Source organism: Sturnira hondurensis, unplaced genomic scaffold (genome assembly GCF_014824575.4).
Source record: "Sturnira hondurensis isolate 20B ecotype Veracruz unplaced genomic scaffold, ASM1482457v3 Scaffold0002597, whole genome shotgun sequence".
Lineage (NCBI taxonomy): Eukaryota > Metazoa > Chordata > Mammalia > Chiroptera > Phyllostomidae > Sturnira > Sturnira hondurensis.
Genome location: NW_028075228.1, coordinates 5,343,195 through 5,361,280, shown reverse-complemented (window position 1 = coordinate 5,361,280; position 18,086 = coordinate 5,343,195). Strand labels below are relative to the sequence as shown.

General features: G+C 48.9%; 1 protein-coding gene across 1 annotated transcript; it reads left to right on the top strand.

Moving 5' to 3' along the window:
* Positions 1-3,113: 3,113 nt before the first annotated feature.
* On the top strand, positions 3,114-17,501 carry MLYCD (malonyl-CoA decarboxylase). Its single transcript, XM_037040301.1, has 5 exons — positions 3,114-3,706; positions 10,198-10,310; positions 11,312-11,468; positions 14,066-14,215; positions 16,270-17,501. The coding sequence occupies exons 1-5, from the start codon at positions 3,167-3,169 to the stop codon at positions 16,801-16,803; spliced, it is 1,494 nt and encodes a 497-aa protein (XP_036896196.1). The 5' UTR covers positions 3,114-3,166; the 3' UTR covers positions 16,804-17,501.
* The last annotated feature ends 585 nt before the right edge of the window (positions 17,502-18,086 follow it).

Below are 18,086 nucleotides of genomic sequence, written 5' to 3'. Positions count from 1 at the left end.
GCCCCGTTCCAGACCAATTCAGTCAGAACTTCTGGGTTGTGGCCCAGGCATCAGACTTTCTTAAAGCTCCCAGGTGATTCCAATGTTCAGGCAACGTGAGAACCAGTGGCGCAGTGTGGCCCCAGGGTCCTGATTTAATTGGACTGGCTGCAGTCTGGGCATGGAAGATTTTAAAAGCTCCCAAGGCTACCATCATGTGATTCTAAAGTGCAGCAAAGCTCGAGAACCATTGTTGCCTGCCTTCCTCCCCCGCTCCTGCTTCCAGCACAGAGCTCAGGGATGGCAGGGCCTACAGCAGTGGCTCTCAATGGTGGGAGGGCTGCTTTGTCCCCCAAAGGACACCTGGCAATGTCTGGAGATATTTTTCGTTGTTGCAAGTGGGATATGCTGCTAGCATCTAAGTAGAGGCTAGGGAGGCTGCTAAACATCTCACAGTGCACAGGACAGCACCTCTCACTAGGAATGACCTATCCCCAAATGTCTAGTGTGTTAACATTGAGAAACTGGTCTAGAGAGATCCTTGCAAGTGTGCCCCAGGACTGAAAGACCTATCTAAGGATGTTTAAAGTAGCACTGTAACAGCAAAAACCAGTCGACCTGATCAACCCAAACTAAGAGATAATCTGCATTAGTATATTCAGAGCAGAGATGACTTCATTGAACCATTGGTGGGGAGAGAGGCTTAAACACACCAGTGAGAACAAAGACCTTCCTGGGGGTAGGAGGAAGTCCCCAGGAATTGTGACTACATTCCCAGCTAGCTTGGGAGTTCATGAGTCTCTTTTCTTTCCAGGTTTCTTGTTAGTTTGACATTTCATGGGAAAATGTATCGCATTTTGTCTTTTAAAGAAATTTAGGCAACTCCAGTAAAGAATAAAACGAGTATATGTGAAAGTTTTTTTTGTGGTATGAATATATGTACACACACACATATATCCAACAAAATTTTTAAGTCATGTTAATGTCTATAAATGGCAAAGTGATTAAAAGATTATAGTACATCAACTCAGTTGAATAGTATGCAGCCATTAAGAAAGGGAATTTGAAAGTGATTTAGAAACATGAGAAATGTCTGTCATACGATGGGAAGTGAAAACAACAGGAAATAAACAGACAAACAGTGATTACAACTCAAAAAAATATGTTGGCCTGTGTACAAATACTGGAACGATTTGCAGGAATAAAAACTGTTGTAAATAAGATCTAGCATTATGGGTGATTTTTTTCCAATATTTCCTTTCATGCTATTTTTTTCTACTTAGACATGTATCGGAACAACTGTCTGGCCTACTCCCCTCTCTCTGAATCCTGTATCTCTACCCAGAGGGGTGACTTTCCCTTGGCCCTGTTTGGTCCAGGCGATCTTGTACCCCAGCCTGGGTACCTGATCCAAGCCACACCAACTAGATTCTGCTGACCAACTAGAGCAATGCCAATCCCTCTAGAGAAGTCTGGGGTTTTTTTTTAGATAAAGTTTACATAATAAAATTCACCATTTTAGCCATTTAAAAGCCTGTAGTTCAGTGGTTTTTAGTACATTCACAATGTGGTGCAATCTTCAGCACTAATTCCAGAACAGTTTCATCACTGAAAAGAAACCCCACAGCCATTATCGTTCATTCCCAATTCTCCCCTTTGCAAGTGCTAGGCAACCATTAACCGATTTCGTCTCTATGGATTTGCCCGTTCTGGATATTTTATATAAATGGAATCATACAATATGTGGTCCTTTGTTACCCGGCTTCTTTCACTTGGCATAATGTTTTCAAGGTTCATCCATGTTGTAACATGTATAGGTATTTCATTGTTTTTTTATCTATACAATGAAATAGTATATCATTGTATAGATATGCGGTATTTGGCTTATCCCATTTATCAGTTCATTGATGTTTGGGTTTTTTCTGTTTCTTGGCTATTACAAATAATGCTGCTATGAAAATTCATGTACAAGGATTTCTGTGACTGTATGTTTATAATTCTCTTGTGTACCTAGGAGTGGAATTTCTGGGTCATTCGGTAACTCTATGTGTAACTTCTCCAGGTACTGTTGAAATGATTTCCAGGAGGGCTGCACCATTTTGCCTTCCCATCAACAGTGTATGAAAGTTCCACTTTCTCAACATTCTTACCAACACTTACTTCCCTTTTTAAGAATGTATTATTATTATCATTATTATTATTATTAGGTCCTACATTAAATGTCACCTTTTCAGAGAGGCCTTCCTGATGCCCTGTCCACAGCAGGAAACGCACCCTGGCCCTGCAATATTATAACATTCCGCCGTGTTTATTTCCTTCATAGCACTTGTTACAACTTTTAGTTATTGTCTGTCTCCTTCATTAGACTGTAAACTCCATGGAGCACGATCAGGTCTGTCTGGTTCACTATTTTATTAATGAACCAGACAGACCCGTCTGGTGAACCCCTGCCTAATATAGGACCTGGCACATGCCAGGTGGTTAATAAACATTCTGTTGAGTAAGTGAATGAATGAATGAATGAATGAACGAACGAATGAACGAATACTAAGGGAGGAGGAACAGATTGGGAACAAGGTGCTCAGCTAAGCCCCATTTGCCTCGTCCATGAAAAGCTCTCCAGCAGGCAGCAGGAAGCTGAGTCCAGCGATCAGGAGAGAGAAGGGCTGCAGCTCTGGGAGTTACCTGTACAGACAGAGAACAAATTGAGTGCCTAGGCTACCTTGTCAGAGAATAACCACCAAGAAAATTCTTTAAGCACGCAGATTCCTGGGCTCCACTCCAGCCACCCTGGATCAGAACCTCTGGGACTGGTTACAGGAATCTGCATGCGTAACACGTTCCACAGGTGACTTTGATGCACCTTGAGGTTGGAGAGTTTGGCTCTAGAGAACGGGAGGCACAGAAGGGATCAGGTGACATCTAGTGACCAGGTGACAGGTCACAAGGGATGAGTCTGAAGCTGTAGCCAGCTCCGCTGCACTACTAAGACCTTTGGTCGCACTTGGCCTCCGGCCACGCCCTACCCCGCCGCGCCCCGCCCGCGCCAGCCCCACCGCTACGCCTTCCGATTGGCCGCTCCCGCCCCCAGTCCCCGGGCCTCAGCCAATGGGGCCGGCACGCGCCGGAAGACGGAAGCACCACAGCAGTGATGGAGGCATCTTCTGGATAGTTGCCACCTGTCGCCATGCGAGGCTTTGGGCCAGGTCTGGCGGCGCGGCGACTCCTCCCGCTGCGGCTGACCCGGCAGCCGTGGCGGCTGCCTGGTCCCCAGCTGTCAGGCGGGCCGGCAGCGGCGGGCGTCCTGGAGCGGGCCATGGACGAGCTGCTGCGGCGCGCCGTGCCCTCAGTGCCGGCCTACGAGCTTCGCGAGAAGACGCCGGCCCCAGCCGAGGGCCAGTGCGCGGACTTTGTGAGCTTCTACGGCGGCCTGAGCGAGGTGGCCGAGCGCGCCGAGTTGTTGGGCCGGCTGGCGCAGAGCTTTGGCGTGGACCACGGCCAGGTGGCCGAACAGAGCGCCAGTGTGCTCCAGCTGCGCCAGCAGCCGCGGGAGGCGGCCGTGCTACTGCAGGCGGAGGACCGGCTGCGCTACGCCCTGGTTCCGCGCTACCGCGGCCTCTTCCACCACATCAGCAAGCTGGATGGCGGCGTGCGCTTCCTGGTGCAGCTGCGGGCCGACCTGCTTGAGGCGCAGGCCCTCAAGCTGGTGGAGGGGCCGCACGTCCGGGTAAGGCCCCGCCCGGGCCTCCCCGAACCCCTGGGAACAGGGAAAGCCCGGGTCGCGCCCCCGCTTTGCGCCCAGATCCGTGGGCCCTTGGCAGTCCCTATATAGCCCTCACTGCCTCTCAAGCCCCAAACACTCCTCGATCTCTGCCTGAAGCCGTTCACACTTCACCATGAGTTACAGATCCCCAAACCCTGTCTCCATCCTTTCAGGGTTTTCTGAATCCTTACCTCGGTCTAGTCATATCTTGCTCTAGTCCATACCATGTAGTGTTTATTAGATAAGGCAATCGCCTACCTTTAAGATGATCGTCATGCCCCATTCGTGATTAGTATACTTCACAAAGACAAAGACTTACTATTTTAGCTGAAAGGTTCCCCTATGTGGTGTACTTGAACGAGTATCAAACTCAGCATCAGGACAGCCTTTCTAAAAGAATCTGGATTGTGTCTGCACCCTCTAGGGTGTAAGCCATTGTCATAAGAAATCCTGTCAAATGTACAGAACTGACTAGAACTTGTCTCAGATCCTGGGTGTCTTCTGGAACTTGACTCTTAATGCATGGGAATCTAGAGAATTAGGTAGAATGTCACCTGTCTCAGAATGAAATCATCCACCTGTCCATCCATCCTTCGACATGCACCCATCCAGTGTTTATCTTCTATGGGGAATGCTCTAGGCTCCCAGGTCACTGTGTCCAGGGGCTTCTGATCTAGACTGAGAAGAGTTAAGTAGAAGCATGTTGGTTGGTAAGTGCTTTTCATACATTTGCTCGTTTCATCCTCAGCAAGCCACAGGGAACTGTTTTATAGATGTGATTAAAACTTGCTGAGGTTAAGTGCAATGCCCAGAGTAGAGAGCTGGTCAGAGGGCCACAACTCAAACCAGTCTCCATGATTCCACAGCTGAGTACTTCAGTACTACACAGTGGCTCTTGAAGTTGACTATTTTACTAGATCTAAAATGGATTTGTTCTCTTAGCATTTGCCTTTTTCTCTAGAGTGGAGGGCAGACAAAACAATCCAGTTAATTGGTGGCTTTGTTTTATGTAGTTTTACTGAATCAGGAGTTCAGTATTCTCTAGTTGTGACTGTATTTACTTTCCGTGCCAACCTTTCTCAGTGCCAACCTTTCTCTAAAACCACGGGTCAGTCTTTACTCCCTTTTGAAAACTCATCAAGCCTCACATGCCAGAAGGATCGCACTTAGTGTCTTTCCTTTGTCATTTGTGATGCACATCAAACCATCCCGGACAACATTCCCATCTTTCGTCTCCACTACTTGCTCCTCCCCGTAGACTCACCTCCAGCTGAGCTGGCTCTTGGATGGAAAGTCCCGGAACCCACACCCCTTCCATGTGGGAGGCCTGGTAGAATGAGAGCTGCGTCCACCCTTAGCTCATTCACTCAGCTGTTCCAGGCACTCCAGCTCAAAGTCATCTCACTCAGTTTTGAGCCTCATGGCATACATTTTTATCTGCACCCCTCACTTAGATTTTATACATCAACCACAGAATTTAGTGTTTGAAATGTATATTTCCCCTACCCCCAAATAGATGATCAGCTCCTTGAAAACTGGGAACCTTGTCTTAAATTTCTTGCATAGCAAAATGATGAATGACACATTAAGACAGACTCCTGGGTGCCCTGGCTATAAGACAAAGTCAGCACACTAATCATTCCCATTTGTCTTGATGTCAGATTGCTCCACTCTCAGAGCTCTGAGCCTGGAAGGAAGCCCAGAGGGTCTGGGAGATTGCTGCACAGCCAAGAGAGACATCATATCAGACATTCAGACTGCCTGTGGCGGATTTCAGCGAGAGCTGGCCCTGGGTGATTTCTAATGCCTAGACCAGTTCAAAATCCTCTGATTCTCTGACATGTTACTGACTGTGTCCCCTTGCTATTGCCCACATGAGAAAACATGTGGTTCTCGGGCAATGGAAAAGGAATATTGTGGCAGCTGAAAGCTGTGACATTGAGACTTGGAAGAGAAGAGCTCGCCCCAGGGAAATTCAGAGCTGCCAGCAAACCAGGTCCTCAGATGTTTAGGGTTCCCTTGTTCTTTTAACCAACTGTTCACACACATGAGGGAAAAAAAGGTTGTATACCTACAGGCAAAAAGCCACATGGAATAAAGGTATTTTTTGAAGGTGTTATTTGAATAAATAACCCTAGCCTGGCCTTTGCCTCTGCACGTCGTCTGGATACAGTAGGTCCAAAAGCCTTTTTTAGTGTCTAGCACACCTCTTCCGTTTCCTCTCCCTAGAAAATTTTTCCTTGTATTTAGTGTATCTGTTAGTGGTTGATGATTCCCTTCTCTTTTGGTCTGCATAGTTGCATCACCTTTTAAAAAATTCCTGTCACTGAACTCACTCAGAGAATAGCTCTTTTAAATCCATAGACATTGTCACTGGGATCTGATATTGTACTCTATCACCAGAGTCACTTAGTATCCATCTTGATTCTTTTCTACTTCATTCTGGATTTTGCATCCAAGTTAAAGAGATGACGCAGCCAGAACTTTTTGCTTTTAGGAAATCAGTATTAGAAACCACCAGAAGTTTGGCGTGTGAAGCTTTAGGGCAGGAGTCCCAGATCCCCTGGGGCCTGTGATGCCCCGTGATGCTGGGGGAGTGGGGAACTCTGCATTTGTCCCAGGCGTCAGTACCGCTTACTGTGTGCACGCAGCAGGCGCCCCGTCACAGACATGCTACTTGCCTGAGCCCCACTGACCTTAGGACTCGGTAGGTACATTCAGGTGAAGATGCCCTGGTTTACAGGAGCTGCTGTGGGCTTGGTCCTGAGCGTTCACCTCAGGATGGATCTGGTCCGCTGTGTGTGTGACAAGGGTTCTTGTTTTCCGGAGTTGGTAGGGTGCAAAGGCACTTAAGAATAACCAGGAATGGGAGGCCCGACGTGCTGATTCAGGGCCTTTGAGCAGACAGTGAGTAGAGCAGAAGAGGCACTGGGTGGGGAGACAGGAGGCAGGTTCCCAGGCCTGGCTTTGCCATCCCCTGGTTAGAGACATGATTTTAGGTGACCTTAGCCAAGTCACTCTCCCTGGACCAGTTGGCTCTGCACTGAGGTGAGAAAGTCAGTTGGTGGTTGGTCTGCTTAAGGTCAGCCTGCTGCTCTCCTAAGAAATGCCCTGAGGGATGTGGTGGAGCTTTGCTAAAAATTTTCTTACAAATGAGGGCAGGTTTGTCAAGACCTTGGCTCTGACAGAGGGTTGTGATTATTTGGAACTGTGGGAAGAATCCGGAAGGCTGGCACCTCCATTTCAAGTGTAGCCCTGCGTGAAGACCAAAGGCTAAGTGGGTGTCTCTCTCCTGGGATAGTCGGACAGTTTTCTTTTTGATAAGAAGTTCAGAGTCAGTTTCCAGTCTCTGCTGGGAACACACAAGTGCCACCTCGAAGAAAGTTTTTACAGCTTGCAAAGGTCAAATACCTGGGCTGGGTTTTGAGAGAGCAGATGCAACACGCAGATGCTTCCTGAACAAACTGCCCTGTGAACTTGTAGGTGTGTCCCAGCTCTGCTTATGGGGTGGTCCGGGGAGGGTGTGTGGTTTCTGTGTGTGTTGGTTTATAGGCTTTTTTTTTTCTCCTGAGAAATCCCCAAAGGCCCACTTAGGTTGCACAGTTCAGTTTCTTATATAAAACGCCCAATGGGACTGAACTGACCCCCATTATAGCAGCAGGTCTGAGCACTGTTCAGTGATTGGTGGGCACCAGAGGGAAGTCAGCATTTAGAAAATGGAAGGGTTTCTTGATGGGCAATTTAAGCACAGAAATTACGGTGGGATGAGAGGGGTGCAGGCCTTCAAGGAGCGTAGCTAGAGCATAAGAGAAGAGACTAAGTAGGTGTCAGACATGGTCAGCATCCCCATTGTTGCATGCACAGCCCTGGCAGACCCTGTCACACAACCTTTTTTGGTGGCTTGTCCTGCTTTTAAGTTGGTATAGCGGTCATTCTTGGTTCTAAAGTCTATGCTTAGCTAGACTTAAAAAGGTCTGATCTGCAGGTAGGAAAGTGTGCCCCCAACCACCTGGCAGGTAGCAGCTTGCTTGAGTTGGGACTGCACCTAAAAGGTAACCTGGGAACCTTTCTGATAGTTTTCATCACCCTTCCCCGGGGCTTCTGGGTGATGAAAAGGAATTCGTCACATGCCCAAACTGGGAAGATCTTGATAGCCAAAAACTCCCAAGGAGAGTGTGGGGGACAGCCTCTTGCCTGCTGAGGGAGAGAGTCGAATGGCCTCCTTGGCAGTGTCAGCCAGGGTCACTAGAATCGGCAGTTCGGGGGAAAACAGACCCAACACCAACCTTGGCGCCACCACCGTGTCCCCGGCAGATGTATTTAGGAGCCTTGGATGGTTGATGAATGACTGCAGGATTACTGAGCAGAAAGCAGAAGTGCCTGCTTTCCCTCCTCTTCTCTGTGATCCAGTAACCTTGCTACACTGGTGGCTAGTTCCAGCCTGAACAGCTGTGAAGGCTCATGAACTTTAACCCAGATTCCCAGTTCTTGTGACCAGGGTCACATTTTGTAGCTGTCAATAGCCCAGAATAGAATGATGAGACTTTTAGACGGGGAGCTTTCATCAGCCAAACCGTTTCTTTAATAATTAATACTGAATTAATACTGAAACTAGATAGTTCCAGCCTTTCTATTATGAATGTAATAGAGATGCCAGTACACCTTACATGGAACTGGACTAATCTATTTCTAGCCATTTAGTGCAGAGGTTCCTAAACCCATGGTCCACGAACCCCTGGGGATGACCCAACGATGTATTTCAAAGGCTCTGTGAACCCCAGGCAGTTGCATGAAAAAATTAATGAATGTATTTAGCACCTACTCAAGAGGATGTGCAGACCTTAGGAAGATTAAGAACCATAGTAGTCGAATGCAGTCAATAATTTTGTAAGGGGCCATTCTGCATTTCCTAGCAAATAACATCTCGTATCCTCCCTTTCTGCTACTTCCTAACCCCCATTCTCCAGTTTTTCTTCTCTTTTTCTTTTTTTAAGATTTTTCTTATTTATTTTTACAAAGAGGAGAAGGGAGAAAGGGAAAGAGAGAAACATCAATGTGTGGTTGCCTCTTGTGCGCCTCCTACTGGGGATCTGGCCTGCAACCCAGGCGTGTGCCTTGACTGGAAATTGAACCCGCAGCCCCCTTTGGTTCACAGGCCAGCATTCAATCCACTGAGCCACACCAGCCAGGGTTTTTGCTATCAGTCTGTTTCATTTTCTATCATTCTGGTTTTTGTTTGCTTCTCTTTTTTGTTAGCTGTGAATCTGTTAGCCATCTTCCACATGGAAGGTCCCACTGAATGCTTTGGAAACTAGAGAAATAAAGTAGAAATGACCTCTGCCCTTACAGAGCTTAGAGCTGAGTAAAGGAGACTAGATTAAGAGTTCCTTTGAACTCTTTCACCAAGAGTTCAAAGGAATTGCAAAGGTAATTCTGTGCAACCACTATCAGGTACTTAAATCCCTTTAAAACAGCCTCACCAAGTCCTTGTTGACCCTGTGCTCGGTCTCCTCCCATGGGGAGGTTCACACTCTCCCAGGATGACATCCGGCCATTCAAAGGCTCTCTAAGCTCAGTCCAGCTGCCTCCGTGTCCCCCAGTTAGTCCTAGTGTCACCCCCCCCACCACCACTCTGGCCATGAAAGAGTTACCACTGTTACAGGTGCGGCATGGCCACAGCAAGCTAGACCCAGGGGTTCTGCTCTTGTCCTTTCCTTGGGCTCTTCCAAGCTCTCCCTGCTCAAAAGGTTTCAGTGCAAGTGTATCTTTGATGGTAAAGTTTACTCAATTTTCAGAAACAGACTAGATACAAGTAAATGAAGTGAAATTAGAATAATTTTATCAAGTCTGAGCACATTGATCGCCAGATACAATATTCTTTTGTGTCCTGTTAAGGGAAAAAAAACCCGCCATGTAAATTGTGACCTGCCATCATTTGAAAGATGCCTCTTGTCTTCAGAGATGTTAAAATGCAAAAATGGGCACCTTGGAGTGGATGAAGTGCGGTACCTGGCCCCAGTACTTGCTTCTCCTGGGAAACCAGGAGTGACGTTGTGGCATATCCAAAATGATTCCTGCAGGGTGAGGGCTTGAGCTCTGTGCCATCCATGCCGGTGCTTCCCGTGCACCAGTCATGGTCGTGTTCACTGTGGGTGTTCGGCCGTGTTCGCTACGGGGGAAGAATTGGACGGTATGATTTGATGTGGGAGTCTTAATTCACGTTGGCCGCTCCCACTCAGGTATCTTACAGACTGAAGTAGTGAAGTCCGAATGGAGCGCTGAATCCAGTGTAACTTGATTGAGATACAAGCTCAGTAGCAATATCTCGGAGAAGGTCATTTAGGGAAGCACCTTGCACAGCCCCCTTTGATCTCACCCCTTGGTGCTTTAACTCAGTGTCCCGAGGATGCAGAGATGGGCTTGGACAAGTTGACGCTTTCTCCTCTCGCTCCCAGGAAATGAACGGAGTGCTGAAGGGCATGCTCACCGAGTGGTTTTCCTCAGGGTTCCTGAACCTGGAACGAGTGACCTGGCATTCACCGTGTGAAGTGCTGCAGAAAGTCAGTGAGTAAGTACTCGGGTTTTCAGGTGCCTGATCTTTTAGCTGCAGGCCAGTCTCCCTTTACACGTCCGTTCCGTTCCAAGCCCACACAGCATCCACGAACACTGTGGCTGCCCTAGAAGGTGATGTCGAGATCGTGGGGGCAGAAAGGTCACAGACAGAAACTGGTCATTCTGCCGGCACACCTGCACAGGCAGGGTCTCGTTTACATACTCGTATTTAAAGCTCATGGCCCCCCTTTTCCCAGGATCCCATTATTGGAGTTGTATGAATTCACCGGAGCGAGTGTTTGCATTAGTGATCCAAACAGCACCTGTCTCATCTAGTTGTTAGAATATCTCCCTTGGATATAATCTCCGAATTACCAATATTGTGCATAATTCCAGCATGTCCCACACACAGTAAAATGCAGGCCAGCACGCCGCAGTTGTTCTAACCAGTAGGGGGAGCCCTTTCCACCTCAGGGTCTTCACAGTCCATTGTCTTACTCAGTGGGAGGTTGGGAAAAGTGGCGATATCTGCAGTGTAACTGATTTGAGGGGCTGACAGAGCCTGCTGCCATTGTGCGTGCTGGAAACCAAATAGTGGTGGCCGAGGCTGCTAGCCAAATGGAACCAAGTGATGTGTGTCTGCGACATTGACTTCAAACTGCAGGGGTTTAAAGGAAATAAAAGACATAGACTGTTCAACCACTAAGCATCTGGTTAGGCTTCTGCGTTACGGCCCACTGCATAACTGCTTCCCCAGGGCCTCACAAACTAGTCTTAAGACCAGGTATTAAAAATTAGAGCACAGTTTTGTGTATAAAATGGCCATTAATTGTAGTTCCTTTCAGGCAATACCATTTCACATTAAGATGATTTTCTTTAAATTTTCCTGAGGAGGCAATTGAAGCTGTATTTAAAGGACTTATTTGACTTGAGTGAATAATATGAATCAGAATCAGCGATGGCTATTTAACGTGTAAATTGAACACGTGTCTTACCTCTTTACACTCTTCTCGTCAGGTGTGAGGCTGTGCATCCTATAAAAAATTGGATGGACATAAAACGGCGTGTCGGGCCGTACCGAAGGTGTTACTTCTTCTCCCACTGCGCGAACCCTGGGGAGCCCCTGGTGGTCCTGCATGTGGCGCTGACCAGTGACGTCTCCAGCAACATCCAGGTACCTACCGGTGCTGGTCAAGGACAAGGCGGGCTCCTGCAAAGCCCCTCAAGGTTTTTTAAACTTGGTTTTGTGCCCCCTTTTCAAAAGCTTTAGGCTTTTGTGGATTTTTGAATTGGCTGTATAAGATCTCTAATGTTATAGCTACACAACGTAGAGGTGTAGTACACAGGCAGTTTTGAAACGAGGAGAATGTTCATCTGGGTTACTGACTTTGAGTTGAGTCAGGGCTGAAGTCTGTTAGAGAATGTTTTTGTGGGGAAGGGCGCATGGTTCAGCTTTTCCGTATTTGTGAAGTGCCCGTGGGCAGTTTCAAATGGCACGTGACTGAGAAACAGACTGGATGCTGTGGCCGCTGCCTGGTGAGTGGAAGCGATGGGAGCCATGCGGCAGGCCTGCCCGTGGCATATGCGCTGCTCCTGGAGGAGTTGGCGAGAACGTCTGAGACACTCCTGCAGGCTCACGGGAGGCGGAAGAACCAGGGCAGGTACTGGGAGTAGGAGAGCAGGTCACAATGAAGGGTAAGACAGGCGAGGGGGCACAGGAACACCTAGGTCACAGTGGGTTTGCTCAAACCGGGAGGCCGATGTGCACCAGGACTTTGGCCTGGGAACGGCCTGAGTGGCTGCTGGAGAGAGGATAGCAGGTCACAGGACGGGCCCTCTGGGCAGTGTGCCTGGTATTGGAAGGGAGAGAAACCGGGCAGGCAGAAGAACAGCTGCTCTGGATAACCAGGGAGAAACCCCTTACGATCTTGTGTCTGAAAGAGCCAGCACACTGTCGCACCAGAATTATTACAGCCTCTCTGAAGATAGTTTGCTCCTATCTATTAAACTATTAAACGTGCATTCCTCCAACCTAGAAATGTCGCTCTCGGGAATTTACCCTAGAGAGATACTCAGACCTAAGAGTTCAGGTGGTCGCAGCATTGTCTAAGGTTTTGGAAGGCTAGAAATGACAACCTAGGCGTCCGTCAGGAGGGGAGGTGTTAAAGAAACGGTGGCGGGTACGGTTGGTACATGCATTAGATTTCTGTGAATGTATTTAAGTGTTGATTTAGTTTTATATTTTTGACATGGAAAGCCAACCTTGACAAACTAATGCATAAAAAATTAGGTTATAGGATAGCATGTATGGTATGATCTTATTGATAATGTTAGTAATATCAATTAAGCATTTGCTCTCTGTCCATTAGCCTGCAAATCATGTTCCATGTATTACTGCTCATTGTCATAGCCAGTGGGACACACCCAAAAGGTGTTTGTCAGATGGCTAACAGCAGGACTTGGGGTTAGGTTTTGGAATAATCTGTCATTTCTTCTTCATGCAATTATTTTTGCCTCACACATGATGCATATCTCATTTGCATAACCAAAGAAAGATTCATTTTTGTTTTTGAAAACCTAAAAAAAAAAGATTTGCTGGAAATTTTTTAATAAGGAACCACAAGGTAACCTGAAGACTTCTTGAAAAACAAAGGTGATAATTCACCAAGATGAAGACGGTAATGATGGCACCTGAGCCCTGCTCTCTGAGGCTCAGAGTTGTTCCACCACTGCCGGTGTGGGGGCGGGGCCTGGCCCGGCAGGTGTTGCTCAGCTGAGACGGTGTGTCTCACCGGCCAGCCCACTACCTTAGGGCAGCACTGCCTAACGTTTCAGGAGTCACAGAAAAGACCCTTTGAGCGTCTGCAGAGGATGAAAGCTGAGGGAGTTTCCCCAGGGGATGTGTGCAGAGCCGCACGTTCCGTCCACAGTTTCAGAAAGTGTGTGGGCTCCCAGACCTCATCGTGGGTTCTGGGCCAACACCACCAGAACCCCATGTAGCTGGGGGGAGTTAAGAGTAGTGTAAATGTGCTCTTCAGAAGCACGCTGGCGTGCCCACATCAAAGCGAACTGAAAGGTAACCACCTGCTGCTCCACTATTGGCCAGTGACCTGCGAAGTATTAAGGTTCAAACACCCTGCAGTCAAACCTGAGAGCTAATCAAATCAGACTTGACTGAGGGACTTCCAGGGCAAGTCCTATCTTAGGTTGCTTTGGGGGTGTGCATTTTCACTGAGGAAAAACAAGAATGTGGCACAAAATCAAAAAGGTACACAGAAAAGTCAGGAAAAGGTAAATTCCCTCGAAGAAAAATTATATAGGGTTCCCAGGTCTCTTGAGAAACCTAAGAGTAGGGTTCAGAGAAAAGGACTGAAAATAACCAAAGTGGGGAGCACACAGGCCTTTGCAGAGTGGAGCCCCGTGTCCTGGGCAAGGGAGGGGGGTTCTCTCTGGGGCGGGAGGGAGAGGATTAATCAGGTTTCGGTTTGCACAAAGGCCTGGAAAAGAATGAAAGGACATAGATCACCACTCGCCAAGTTTGCGGGGACTTTCAAAGAGGTAGCAGTGACACAGCAGTGAGGGAACCGCCTCCGGGAGCTCTCGGAGCAGCCAGGCCGTGTTTGGTCGTCCTAGCCTGGTCCTGGAGCAGAGGGGGCGCTGAGGTCTTCCAGCCCCCACCCTGGGAGCATTCTCTTGTGGCCTGAAGTGAAGGGTGCGGTGCGGGGACCAGAGCACCCCAGCCTGCTCACCACCAGCTTTCATGTTTTACAGGCGATAGTGAAGGATTATCCTCCGTCAGAAACAGAGGAGAAGAACAAAATTGCCGCTGCCATCTTTTACTCCGTCAGCCTGACCCAGCAAGGCCTGCAGGGGGTGGAGCTGGGGACCTTCCTCATAAAGCGGGCGGTGAAGGAGCTACAGGTGAGTGAGGCGCCGCTGTGGGACCACTGGGTCCGAGCCCCGCTCACCCCGCCGTGGCAGTGCCGGCCGGCCGTGCCAGGGCTTAGGATTGGCGCTGGGCAAGGGATGACGGTTTGAGCTGGGAGGAAGAAGGAGGGGAGAGAAAGTGCCAGAGGCAGTTCCAGGGTCCCTGAGACCACTCAAGGGAGGAGAAAAGGGCACCACGAAACCAGCTTCTGGGGCGCAAATGCAGGGGTTTGGAGGCCTTCATCTTCCCCCGAGGGCCTTGCTCTCTGATCTGCATGTGTTGTCGCAGCATAATTGTGAGGAGAGCAGCTTTTCATCCTCAGCTGTCCCAGTTTGGATGATAACTGGGTGTCATTCCAGGCACACCCACCCCCATCCACCCTTGCCCCCCCCTCCAGGTTTCTGGCCCCTACGGTTCATCAACTTGGGCTTTCTCAGTGTTTAAGGGAGTGTCGAGGGTGGACCAGGCAGCTTTAAAGACTGGCTTTTTAAAACGCGTATACAACTTTCTTCTCCTCATTGCCCTGGGAAGGACACTTTAACCACTCTGTGGCCACAATGTTGAGGTTCACTCTGGGTCTAGACTCTTTGAAATCATCTCATAAGGGGCTAGGCTAAACTGTAATAAGTAGGATCTAATTATTAAGTAAAGTAATTGATTGTTAATAATTGGCTCTGAGACTGGTGTTCTCTGCTTTGAGTAGTTTCGACAGAGCTGCAGCCAAAATTCTTCCTTAGAGCGACAGAATGAAATTGAGATGTGTATGTGCTTTGTATTAAATGCATAATCAATTTTCAATCTAAGAACTCGAGAGTCAATTGGATATCAGCTTCATTAGAATCACTCTCTGTACCTTTTCCCCAGAGGTGATAAGAAGCCACAACTAATTAGTACCAGTTTCTCCTTATTTCCTCCTCCTTTGCTGAAGGTGCAGATGAACTGGGCAGAGAGAGGGTGACTGTATGACAGGTTATCACAGGGGAGCACAACTGGGTCACCCACCCACAGGCTCCGTTTCTCAGTCAGAGTGGCCCCTGGGCCCGGTGGGCATCGGACGGCTGGGCTGCGAGCCGGGAGGCCAACAGCAGGAACTCAGAGGGCGCGGAGTCCTCTCCTGCACAAAGCGCCCGTGGGGGTTTGTAGCCAACGCTCACAGCCACGTTCAGTGTCCGATACAAAGAGCATGATTAGGAAAACGGTGGTGTAGTCTCATTTTAGACATTACTCTGTTAAAGTTGTTTCTGAGTTTTAGTGATAATGAGGAAATGGTCATGAGTCAAGTTCCTGAAGCAGGATATAAAATAAATGTTTCACCCATGTAAAAACTGCCTAGAGAAGGAATTATATTTTAGCAAACTATTCGGAGCAGTTAGAGTAGAGGAGTGTTAGAGTTTTCTTTGCTTCTGTCCTAAATTTTTTTAAATTGTTTCTAAATGAGCATATGCATTACATATATAAACCAAAAACCCCAGATTTTTTAAAATTATCACTGAGAGCTCTGTAATTTGAATAATAATGATTGAGCTGATGTGGAGAAAGAGCCATTGCCTCCCCTTCTATCCCGTCCTCTGCACCCACTGCTTTATAGCTGGGCAGTCAGTTATTCATTCAACAAATAGCCACTGGGCACTTGTGTGCCCGGCGCCAAACCAGACTGTGTGGCTGCAGAGATGTCCATGGGAGGGGACTGGTGTGCCAGAAAGACAAGATCTGTCATCCAAAGATGGCACGTCGAGCCCCGCCGGCAGCGGAGCGCTCCAACGCCTCTACTCAGTGGTGCCTGAGAGGGTGGAGACTCCGCCGGAAGGGCTTGCTCGGGGCCTCAGGGTGCCTCCAGGGCCTGGCACACATCAGATTCTTGATAAAGGTTCCTTGAAAAAAGAAAAATTAATGCTCCTCAGATATCACTTTGTGAAGCAGCACACACAGTTTAATGACACACATGATAAATGGAGAGGTATTCTGTGTCCATGACACACCTGCTGAATTGTCTTTGTGTGTGTGTGTTCTCTCCACCTTCCTTTCCCCACCCAACCGTACCTTACAGAAAGAGTTTCCTCACCTTGGGACATTTTCCAGTCTGTCTCCTATACCCGGCTTCACCAAGTGGCTCTTGGGGCTCCTGAAATCACAAGCAAAGGATCATGGGAGGAATGAATTATTTACGGATTCTGAGTGTAAAGAAATCTCTGAGATCACAGGGGGTCCTACTAATGAGACCCTCAAGGTCTTTCTCAGCAGCAACGAATGGGTGAAGTCTGAAAAGCTGGTCAGGGCACTCCAGGCCCCCCTGATGCGCCTCTGTGCCTGGTACCTGTACGGAGAGAAGCACCGGGGCTACGCCCTGAACCCCGTGGCGAACTTCCACCTACAGAATGGGGCTGTGATGTGGCGCATCAACTGGATGGCTGACCTCAGCCTCAAGGGCATCACCAGCTCGTGCGGCCTGATGGTTAACTACCGGTACTATCTGGAGGAGACGGCCACCAACAGCACCGCCTACCTTAGCTTAAAGAACATCAAAGCCTCGGAGCAGGTCCTAAGCCTGGTGGCCCAGTTCCAGAAGAACAGCAAACTCTAACCCTTCCCTGAAGCAGACGGAAATGTCCCTAGCTTGAAAAACAGAACTTTCTGGATGGGTCAGGGGGTGACGGGTCAGAAGGAGCTCTCTGAGTAAGGCGGTCACGCTGTGCTCTCAGCCACAGCAGGGCCACGCGAGCAGGCAGGCCGCAGAGTTCCTTATGCACAGAAAGGTGCAATGCCTGGCCATAGGGCGGGGGCAGGTGAGGTGGACACAGACTGGGTGGGGAGGCAGCGCTCTCTCCAGAAGATTCTGTCCTTGCCTTCCGCCTGGCTGCCTGCCCAGGGTCGGAGCTATGGTGCCTCTGTCTTCAGAAAGCCCCAAAGCCGCGGCCGGCTGTCATCCCAGGTGGGTCAAGCAGCCTTACAGGGACCCAGGCAGATGGCCCAGGTGCAGATGGATTTCCCTTCGAGCCTAGAACATAATTCAGCCGTGGCAACTCACTGTTGCTCTCCAGCCACTGCAAAGGGACAGAGGGCTCAGCTCCATTTTACTGGTCATGTTTCGGAGATCGCAAATGTATGGAATGGTTCGTGACTTTACACACAGCTTTCCAAACAAAGTCACTGCACACAGAAAGTTGCTTAGGGCTTCGATTCAGTTACGGACTTTTAAGTTTTTAGTGATTCAAGTTCATAATGACCTTAATAGTAAAGAACAAGTCTGCTCTGCGAAGCATTAAACTCATGGTTATTTAAGATGGCGTGGTGGTTGTCTTTGAGACCTGAGACCTCACAAGCTGGAACGCGCTCTGAAATGCCAGCTGTACCTTGGGCTCCCAGCTCGCCTGTGCGCACGTTTGGGGGCCCCATAGAGAAGGCCGGGAGTGTGCTGCCTTCCTCAAAGATGAGGGGAGGAGCGATGCTGCGGTTAGGGGAAGGAGGGGCATCCACAATATGTCTCTGCCTGTCTGTTTGCCGTGCTTGCACTGCCCTCAGTTCTGCAGACAGGTCGCCTTGCATCCTTTTCATCCTCCACACTCATCTCCTGGTCCTTCTCCGTCGTCTCCTGCGTGTGACTCGTGGCCTGATAACAGTCAGCACAGCAGCGGTCACTAGTAGAACTTCTGCTTCTTCTGAATCCTGGTCAGAGCTGTCTCATGCTTCTTCGCAGTGTGTTGAGCTAATTCTGATAGCCCTTGGGCTCTGCAGTTACTGTAGGACCCCGGTCAGCAGCCCTGGCCTCCTGTTGGGCCCTTTTACAGACAGAATTCCTCCTGGTGGGTGACGGGGCCTGCTAATGTCCCAGGCCCTTTGGGTCTCTGACCACTCCCGTGCCAGAGC

What these genes read in the sequence shown, in the direction of transcription:
- MLYCD (XM_037040301.1), top strand. Translation starts at nt 3,167, where the DNA reads ATGCGAGGCTTTGGGCCAGGTCTGGCGGCGCGGCGACTCCTCCCGCTG. An exon ending in ACGTCTCCAGCAACATCCAG is followed by an intron (nt 11,469 to 14,065) that starts GTACCTACCGGT and finishes CATGTTTTACAG; the next exon opens with GCGATAGTGAAGGATTATCC. An exon ending in GGGCGGTGAAGGAGCTACAG is followed by an intron (nt 14,216 to 16,269) that starts GTGAGTGAGGCG and finishes CGTACCTTACAG; the next exon opens with AAAGAGTTTCCTCACCTTGG.